The 9,284-nt window shown below is 49.9% G+C and overlaps 1 protein-coding gene across 1 annotated transcript in view; it reads left to right on the forward strand.

The window, feature by feature from the left end:
• DAP (death associated protein) overlaps nt 1-8,972 on the forward strand; it is a 66,824-nt gene extending 57,852 nt beyond the window's left edge. Inside the window, 2 exon segments of the mRNA NM_001078058.2 lie at nt 6,034-6,076; nt 7,101-8,972. Of these exon segments, the coding sequence (NP_001071526.1) occupies nt 6,034-6,076; nt 7,101-7,214 (157 nt within the window). The 3' untranslated portion in view covers nt 7,215-8,972.
• The last annotated feature ends 312 nt before the right edge of the window (nt 8,973-9,284 follow it).

The following is a 9,284-nucleotide window of genomic DNA, read 5'->3' on the forward strand; positions in this document are numbered from 1 at the left end:
AGGAAGAGCGGGAGCATCATGTGATGATGGCTCCCAGGTCCTCACGTAGCCGACATGAGGATGCTCCCGCCACCACTACCAGCGTCCCCACCAGCTTCCTTGCCGGCTTGCTTCCTGTGCTGTGACCACAGCTGTGGGTGGACAAGGAGCTGGTGGGCCAGGTGGAGCTGCCCGCTGCAGGGCAGCCGCCCCACCTTAAGCTCAAGTGGCCTTATCACTGTCCAGGCTTTGTTCCAGTCTTCCGTGGGCTGGGAAACTAACAAGCAGGCCGTTCCGATTGGGTCAAACAGGAATCAGATAGACTGAGGACCCAGAGGGCTTCTTTTCTTCAAGTCCATGGTTTGGTGACATCTGTGTATGTATCTCAGACCCTCTTTTTGCTTACCTGGAAGCTTCTCTGTCCCGGATCAGCAGGGTTATTCTACACGGTCAGGGGATCTGAAGATGAGACAGAACTGAGCCAGCTGTGAATCAGGGGTGGAGACACAGGAGGGCTGGGGATGTCCTCGTCACCCCGGCACCTGCCATTTGCGGAGCACCTGCTGTGTGCCAGGCAGCGTGCGTATGTGTAGCTCCTGGTGAGAGAGGGTCCACTGCCACCCATTCCACAGGTGAGCAAACTGAGCCTCAGAAGGTCAGACACCAGCCCACCCACCAATCACTGGCAGAGTTGGGATGGTCTGACATCAGAACCCACACTCAGCTGGCATCCACCTGCCACCGTCCTCTGGGCCTCCTTCTTAGACCGTGTAGACTGCATTTTGACTCAATGGATAGTTTGAAACCAAGCTTTGCTCCTGAAGCTTGGGAGCTGAGACGTGGGCAACGGTGGGGCCCATGAACCAACACAGAGCACAGAGCTGAGGGGTCCAGGCCTGCGTCCTCCAGGCTGTGCTTCCAAGGACCACGAACAAAGTGCAGCCTCTTAGCCACCGCGCCTTCACCTGTAACGAGGGAAACACCTGCTGAAGAGCATCAGGTGCATTAATAACTTATATGGAAGTGCTCTGTGCCCTAGTTAAGTGCTAGAGACATAAATGATGGTTTTCAAGGAAAAAGAATCTGTTACCAAGTCAGAAAGAAAGTGCTGAGGCTGATTTGAATACCTTGTACTGTCTGCCTGGATAGTGGATCCTCTGACTGCATGTAGATTACTTACTTTAAAAATCTGCAACTCTAAATCGTGTGTAAAATCCAGAATCTAAAAATAGAGGCTGTTCCATGACCCAGTTCTCAGCCCTGAAATGAGGGCAACAGGCTAACGCTCTGGGCTGCCCTTGTTCCAAGTCTGGCTCAGAGTGCTTATCCACTACACAGGCATCAGGTGACTTACTGGACCTCTCTGATTTACTGTCCCTCACCTGTAAAATGGGCTTCCCAAGTGGCTCAGCAGGTAAAGAATCCATCTGCAATGCAGGAGACCCAGGTTCGATCCCTGGATCGGGCAGATCCCTGTGGAAAAGGAAATGGCAACCCACTCCAGGATTGTTGCCTGGGAAATCCCATGGTCAGAGGAGCCATCATAGAGTTGGACACGACTAAGCACCTAACACATATATGACAGGTGAATACTGGAAACCCACATGCATCAAATGTTTGGCAGCTACACAGGCCAAGTGTGAGAGAGCTGCGATATCTGCTGATGTATGGGAGGGTTGCTGCTGCTACTGCTAAGTCGCTTCGGTCATGTCCGACTTTGTGTGACCCCCACAGACAGCAGCCCACCAGGCTCCTCTGTCCCTGGGATTCTCCAAGCAAGAATACCAGAGTGGGTTGCTATTTCCTTCTCCAATGCATGCATGCATGCTAAGTCACTTCAGTCGTGTCTGACTCTGTGCAACCCCATGGACAGCAGCCCACCCAGGCTCCTCTGTCCACGGGATTCTCCAGGCAAGAATGCTGGAGCAGATTGCCCTTTCCATGGGACAGTTACAGGGGCTCTAAATTCCCGCTAATTCCATCAGGTTTGCGGTTCCTTTAAATTTAAATAAATATGGTTTTCAAAGACTGAAAAGGCCTAAGGATGTGGGGAGGGCAGGAATGATATTTTTCACTGTCTCTGTTTCGTGAAAGTAATGTTGCTTCTTCAAACCAACATCTGTCAGAATGATTCTCATCAGATTAAATAAATCCTCAAAGCTGCTCTCACAGTTTATAGAATCTTGGAAATGTAGGTTATGCTTCACATGGAACCCTAATGGAATTTAAACAAGTGTGTTTTTGCAAGCACAGCTTGGAGAGCACACACTTTACTGGGGTTTGTGAATTTAAGCTACCATGTCTCAAGTTTAGAGAGGGTTTTTACTACAGGAAGGTAATAGACAATCCCTGACCAGTTTGAGATGCTATTAATTGAAGATGGAAAAGACCAAGTCTGATGAAAACCAGCACTGCACACACACTCTGCCAAACAGACATGTGGAAACAGAGATCGCTCTTAGATAAGACACGAGGGGCTAGCCTTCAGTCGGTCACCTCTGCACAGGCAGTTGCCATGTGTCCTTATGGTTGGTTATGGCCTTTTCGGTGTTTTAGAGGAGAGAGGACTTTGTTGGGGGCAGTGGATTTTATGCTATAAAGATCTTGAATGATCAATACAAATGTTTATTATTCCCTGCCATAAGAAAGCTTATCCTTAAAATTAGTTGCTAAATCTAAGCACAATGAAATACCACTTCACACCCACTGGGCTGGCTTCTATCAAAAAATAAATAACAGAAAATAATTAGTGGTGAGGGGGCTTCCCTGGTGGTCCAGTGGCTAAGGCTCTGAGCTCCCAAAGCAGGGAACCCAGGCTTGATCCCTGGTCAGAGATCTAACCAGTCCATCCTAAAGAAAGTCAACCCTGAATATTCATTGGGAGGACTGGTGCTGAAGCTGAAGCTGAAGCTCCAATGCTTTGGCCACTGATGGGAAGAACTGACTCATTAGAAAAGACCTGATGCTGCGAAAGATTAAAGGCGGGAGGAGAATGGGACGACAGAGGATGAGATGGTTGGATGGCATCACCAACTCTATGGATATGAGTTTGAGCAAGCTCCAGGAGATAGGAAAAAACAGTGAAGCCTGGAGTGCTGCAGTCAGGGGATTGCAAAGCATCAGACACGACTTAGCGACTGACCAACAACAGGGAACTAGATCCCAAGTGCTGCAACTGAAAGCTCCTGCATGCCACAGAGAAGATGGAGGGTCCCAAGTGCTGCAGCCAAGACCCGCCCTCACCAAATGAATAAATTAAATAAATAAATGTATAATTTTTTTAAAGTGGTGAGTGTGTGGAGAAATTGAGCCCGTTTGCATTGCTGGTGTGAATCTAAGATGTGGAAACACTATGGAAAGCCATTCGGTGCTTCCTCTAAAATATTAGAATCCGGAGCATGGTTCTCAAGCTTCCAATGGGAAACCCTTGGCTGTGAAATCCCTGGAGGTGGAGCTGGTGGGTGATTTGGAGCAGTCGAGGCATGGTGTTCTTGGATTCCAGACAAATCCAAACATAATGACATCAGAGACTTACACTTGGACCAAACTTACTCATCCCTGGCTTGCTGTTGATCCTGTAGCCAAGCCATATTTGTAAAAAAAATAACCAACCCAGTTAACCACACAACAAAAGCTAAATAAAACAAAACCAGCGTCATGTGGGGAACATTTCTGTGCTGCTTAGTAAGACTTGAAGTCCTTAGTCTCATGGAGTAACAGAACTTACTTGGGGGAATTTCAAGTGTTTTTGCTAAACTCTTTGGTATTAAAAGACACTTCCTCCTTGGAAGAAAAGCTATGACCAATCTAGACAGCATATTAAAAAGCAGAGACATTACTTTGCCAACAAAGGTCTGTCTATTCAAAGCTATACAGTAGTCATGTATCGATGTGAGAGTTGGACTATAAAGAAAGCTGAGTGCTGAAGAATTGATGCTTTTGAACTGTGGTGTTGGAGAAGACTCTTGAGAGTCCCTTGGTCAGCAAGGAAATCCAACCAGTCCATCCTAAAGGAAATCAGTCCTGAATATTCATTGGAAGGACTGATGCTGAAGCTGAAGCTCCAATACTTTGGCCACCTGATGTGAAGATCTGACTCATTTGAAAAGACGCTGATGCTGGGAAAGACTGAAGGTGGGAGGAGAAGGGGACGACAGAGGATGAGATGGCTGGATGGCATCACCAACTTGATGGACATGAGTTTGAGTAAACTCTGGGAGGTGGTGATGGACAGGGAGGCTTGGCGTGCTGCAGTCCATGGGGTCGCAAAGAGTCGGACATGATTGAGTGACTGAACTGAACTTCCAATGTAAACAGCGAACTTTCTGAATGCTGGGACTTTTGCCTGCAGCAAAAGAAAGCTAAAACGAGTGATTTCCTTCCAAGGTAGAGCAGCACAGCTGGTGGGAGGTGGGCTGGGCAGCTCAAGCGTGATGATTCCACTCTGTCTGCCCACAGGACCAGCCTTAAGCCAAGCCACCCGCTTCCCAGAGCTGCCCTCACCCCACTGTCCACCCTGACTGGCCAGCCTTGGATTCACCTAATGGCTTCTGGGTCCCCTTATCTCTCATTGAGACATTTCAGAAGCGTGCACACCTGTGTACTACCTGGAACTGTGTTGTGATGCTTCTAAACTATGACACGTGCGGTTATTTTTATAAAGGCATATGTGTGAGTGCTAAGTAACCTCAGTCATGTCCGACTCTTGCAACCCCATGGACAGTAGCCTGCCAGGCTCCTCTGTCCGTGAGATTCTCCAGGCGAGAATACTGGAGTGGGTTGCCATGCCTTCCTCCAGGGGATCTTTCCAATCCAGGGATTGAACCCATAGAAGAGTTTATAATATCATAGAAGTATGCTCACCAGATACTAAGTGCAGAATGCAGACTACAAAACAAGGTGACTCTTTTGGTAAGAAGACAATTTAATAAGGAAACAAGTGCATCTCTCTGTCCACAAAAAGGAAGGCTAGAAGGACGTCCCGCACGTCAACAGTAGTTCTCTCCAGGTAGCAGAACTACAAGTGATATTAACGTGCTTGGCTTGTTGCTTTTGAACAATGAACATGTAGTGCTTTCATCCTAAATCCTGTTCCCTCAGTATTGGTGACAGGGTGGGTCAGTCAGTATGATGAAAGAGATTAAGAAATAGCAAGAGCTTCACAAGGACCTTACTTTTTCTTTTCTTTTTTTATTCTTTGGCTACACCATGGGACATGCAGGATCTTAGTTCCCTAAGACAGTGAAGTGAAAGTGTTAGTCTCTAAGTCTTGTCTGACTCTTTTGTGACCCCCATGGACTGTAGCCTGCCAGGCTCCTCTGTCCATGGGGTTTCTCAGGCAACAGTACTGGAAGGGGTTGCCATGCCCTCCTCTGGGGATCTTCCTGACTCAGGGATCGATCCCAAGCCTCCTGCATTGTGGGCAGATTCTTGACCGTCTGAGCCACCAGGGAAGCCCCTCAGTTCCCTAACGAGGGATCAAACCCGTGCCACCGGCAGTGGAAGCATGGACCTTACGTTTTTAATACTTGGCATCCCAGAAAGGCCAAGAGCTTTGCATCAATCGGCTCTGAGAATCTCACCCATTAGAAGCTTCTGGAAGCCAAGGACTCTGGCAAGGGGAGCGCCTCACAGCCCAGAGGACCAGAGGCTCCTTGCCTGGAGTCTCCTGTTCTCTTGTGACCCTGCCCCTTCCCTGCTCCAGGGATCACCCAGGTCCACAGTCTGCTGAGACCAAAACCACTGGGCTTGCCCATAGCTGAAGGATTGACCAAAAACAGAGAGAATGCTTTTCAGCAACACGTCCTCTGTCTGCTACAGCGTTCTCCCTCTCCGCCTGAGCTCAGCCTCAGGAGGAAGGGGACCCCCGGGTGTCTGGAGCATGGCGGCCATCGGGTCCATGTGATGAAATAACGGCCAGAGGCGTGCTCCCGCCTCCCTCCGGGGGCTCCTTATGTGCCATGTGGTCACGAAGTCAGTCTCCCCATTCGCATCACCTGCGTGTTCCTCTCTGAGAGTCGTGGTGGCCCATGTCTCTTCCTTCTTGTCTTCCAGTCCACCCAAGCCGACCGTGTTTATCTCCGGAGTCATCGCCCGGGTAAGAGCCCTTTCATCATTTCAGGGTTTCAGCGCACAATCTCCTGATTCCTCCTGTCCTTACTCCACCCCGCTCATCCACCCGGGAGCCAGGGGTGGGGTGGCTCTTAATTGCCCGCCTGTCCACGGAACGTGCTTCTGTGGTCAGGGACAGACTGGGTGGTGGCCGGGAAGAGCCCAGAGCACCTGCCTGCCTCTCCTCCACCCTCTTCTGTCTTCTTTCTCTTTAGACTTGACCAGTGTCAGCAGCCTGTCCACAGGCCAAAGGGTTTCTGGGGGATCTGTGAGCTGACAATGTTTTTACATTTTTTAATGGTTGAAGAAATTTGAAATAAGAATTACATGGCAATACCTGTGAAGTGTTAGTCGCTGAGTCGGGTTCAACTCTTTTGTGACCCCATGGACTATAGCCCACCAGGCTCCTCTGTCCATGGGATTCAAAACGACCACAAGAACTGCTCTAGCAGAAGAAAGCCACCCAACACCCAAGCTTAGTTCTGAGTGAGTCATGTGGTACCTGACCCCTGGTGTGGGGGCAGAGATGGTGAGCTTTCTCACCTTCTGGAAGGTACATGGGTCTTTGTGCCCCTTTAAACTCCCCAAAAAGCCTCAGGACCTCCCCACAGTCCTAGGAGATGGGTTTCCACCTTCCAACAGGTTGTCCACTCCACCACCCACCCACTCGCACAGGGAAGCCAGAGAATGCTGGGTTTGGTTCTTGCTCATGAACTTATTCAGGCTTCCCTGGTGGCTCAGACAGTAAAGAATCCACCTGCAATGCAGGAGACACATGTTTGATCCCTGGGTCAGGAAGATCCCCTGGAGGAAGGAAATGGCTCCCCCACTCCAGTATTCTTGCCTGGGAAATCCCATGGACAGAAGAGCCTGGTAGGCTACAGTCCATGGAATCACAGAGAGTCAGACATGACTGAGTGACTGAGCAGACAGGCGTGCATGAACTCAACCAGCTGTCCACGGTTGATGAGACAGTGCTTTGAGCCAGTGCTTTCCGTGTCTTCCCACAGGGTGACAAGGACTTCCCTCCAGCGGCCGCCCAGGTGGCCCACCAGAAGCCCCATGCCTCCATAGACAGGCATCCCTCCCCGAGGACCCAGCACATCCAGCAACCTCGCAAGTGACCAGCGAGGACCCAGCGCCCTCACCAGCCACACCTTGGTTCCCTGACACTTTGTATTTCCTCTGGCGAAGAGAACTGGCATCTTCCTCAAAACACTGCCCCATCGGGAAATCTAAGACAAAGCAAAGCACCCATTCTTTAGCCTTCAATTTCCAGCTCTAAAACTAGAATCAGACCCCCAAACCTCACTTCCAGGGAGTCCTGGCTGATGTCTTTCAAGGACCATCACGCCTCTCTCTGTGCCCTGAGCAGAACTTACCAAGACCTGAGTGACGTGACATTGTTCCCAGTTTAGCTTCAGTTCTGGTTCATCAGTTGCCCTGCCAGTGGTCTTAAAAATTAGCAGGCACAAATCTGGGAGGATTAGATTAAAGTCAGGGGAAAGCTCAATCATTGCATGCTTTTTAGTAATAGGACAATCAAATCTTAACACCTAGAGGGAAGAGAAAGAGATGAAGGCGTTAATTTCAGAAAACCTGAGTAGGGAGGATATGCAGCAGACAACAGCATCGCTGAATTTCCCTCCCTTGTGTGAGGAGGGATCCGAGCTCTCCCAGAAAAGCCAGAGAAGAGCCTACCACTTTGAAGAGGCTCTTTTATTCCAAGAGTCACCTGGCTGAAAAATACTGCCCAAACACAATACTTCCAGAATGAGATTTCTCAGTGTGGGTCCCAAGTCCTGCACGGCCCCACCATCCACACAGGCTCGCCAGGAAATCAAGGCGAACCTTCATTTTTTCAGTGATCACCTCGAGAACCGCTTTGGAGTTCTTGGAGTGATCCCTGACCAGGTGGAGGAATAGACACATGGCTAATCCTGGAACGCTAGAGCAAAAGCATTGACCACAGGGAAAGATGGAAGGGATGAAAACCTGCCTTTCCTCCCCGAGGGAAAAGTAGAAGCATCACCCACCACTGGAGCTGGAAAAGCCTGTTTGTCAGTCAGTCAGTGTCAGAACAACCTCTGCCCCAGGGCACCGTTCACTTGGGCACCTCAGATTACCCTCCGCTTTCTGCCTGGGTTTCCTGCCCAGAGCTGCCCTACACTGCTTACTGCCTCACAGCAACCGGGCGCCCTGCTTTTCCGAAAAGCAGTTGTTCGAATCTCCCGGAGCAGATGCTCTGGGAGCTGGTGTGGCCTGACTGGCCCACTTGCCAGTGCGGTATTTGCAGCAGGTCCGCAATGGGGACAGCAGGCCCCCCACAGCCTTTCTGACACTCTTTCCAACTCCAGGTCCACGACTGGTAAAGGTGACGCAGACCTAGCTTTCGCCCCTCTCTAGGGGAAAAGCCAGCCCTGCTTCACAGCCTAAAGGCGGCTTGGTTTCCCCTCTCGTTGACTTCTGGAGCCGGGGTCTCACCCTCAAGGCAGTGCATAGTCACATCTCATATTTCTTCATCACTGAGATGTTCCTATAAACAGAGGCTGGCTTTTGGAGATGCCACCTGGGTGTGTAGCCTCCTCCTGGCGACCTCCCGGAGCCGGCATCTCTGAAGGATCCTGAGAGCAGGCAGCGCTGGGCCAGTCTGTGGACCGCTGCACACGTGCTGCAGAGATGAAGGCGCATCCTTGGCACCTTGCAGTGCTGCAGCCAGGAGCGCCGTGCTGTGCATTTTTCTTGTCCTTTTAGCTACATCTGGTGTGTATCTGTGGGCTTCTGATCATTGAAAGCAAATTGTTCCCCTGAATGAATTTATCAATGGTTAACTTCAAGAATAATCATTCTAATAAAGCTCCTGCGTGGTTTGTTTTCTCTTATATCTCAGAGATTGTTCTTTCTCATCTCGCTAGGGTTGCCAGATGGTTTCAAGAGAAATACGAACATGCAAAAATAAGGAGTATGTTCACAAATTGTTTCCCAGACACAAAGCCAAACTATTGGACACCTGGCACCTCGAGTCTAATCGCCTCCTTTGAAATGTCATAAAGTGGAAAAGCTTTAATATGGTGGGTTAAAATGCACTCCTTGGGCCGAGCAGCTGGCCCTGTGCTCAGAAGGTCCTTTGGGAACAGACTTGGGAAGAATGATTAGTAGTAAGCCCAGGGGTGACTGTGAGCAGCGTTTGACAA

Source organism: Bos taurus, chromosome 20 (genome assembly GCF_002263795.3).
Source record: "Bos taurus isolate L1 Dominette 01449 registration number 42190680 breed Hereford chromosome 20, ARS-UCD2.0, whole genome shotgun sequence".
In the NCBI taxonomy this organism is placed as follows: domain Eukaryota; kingdom Metazoa; phylum Chordata; class Mammalia; order Artiodactyla; family Bovidae; genus Bos; species Bos taurus.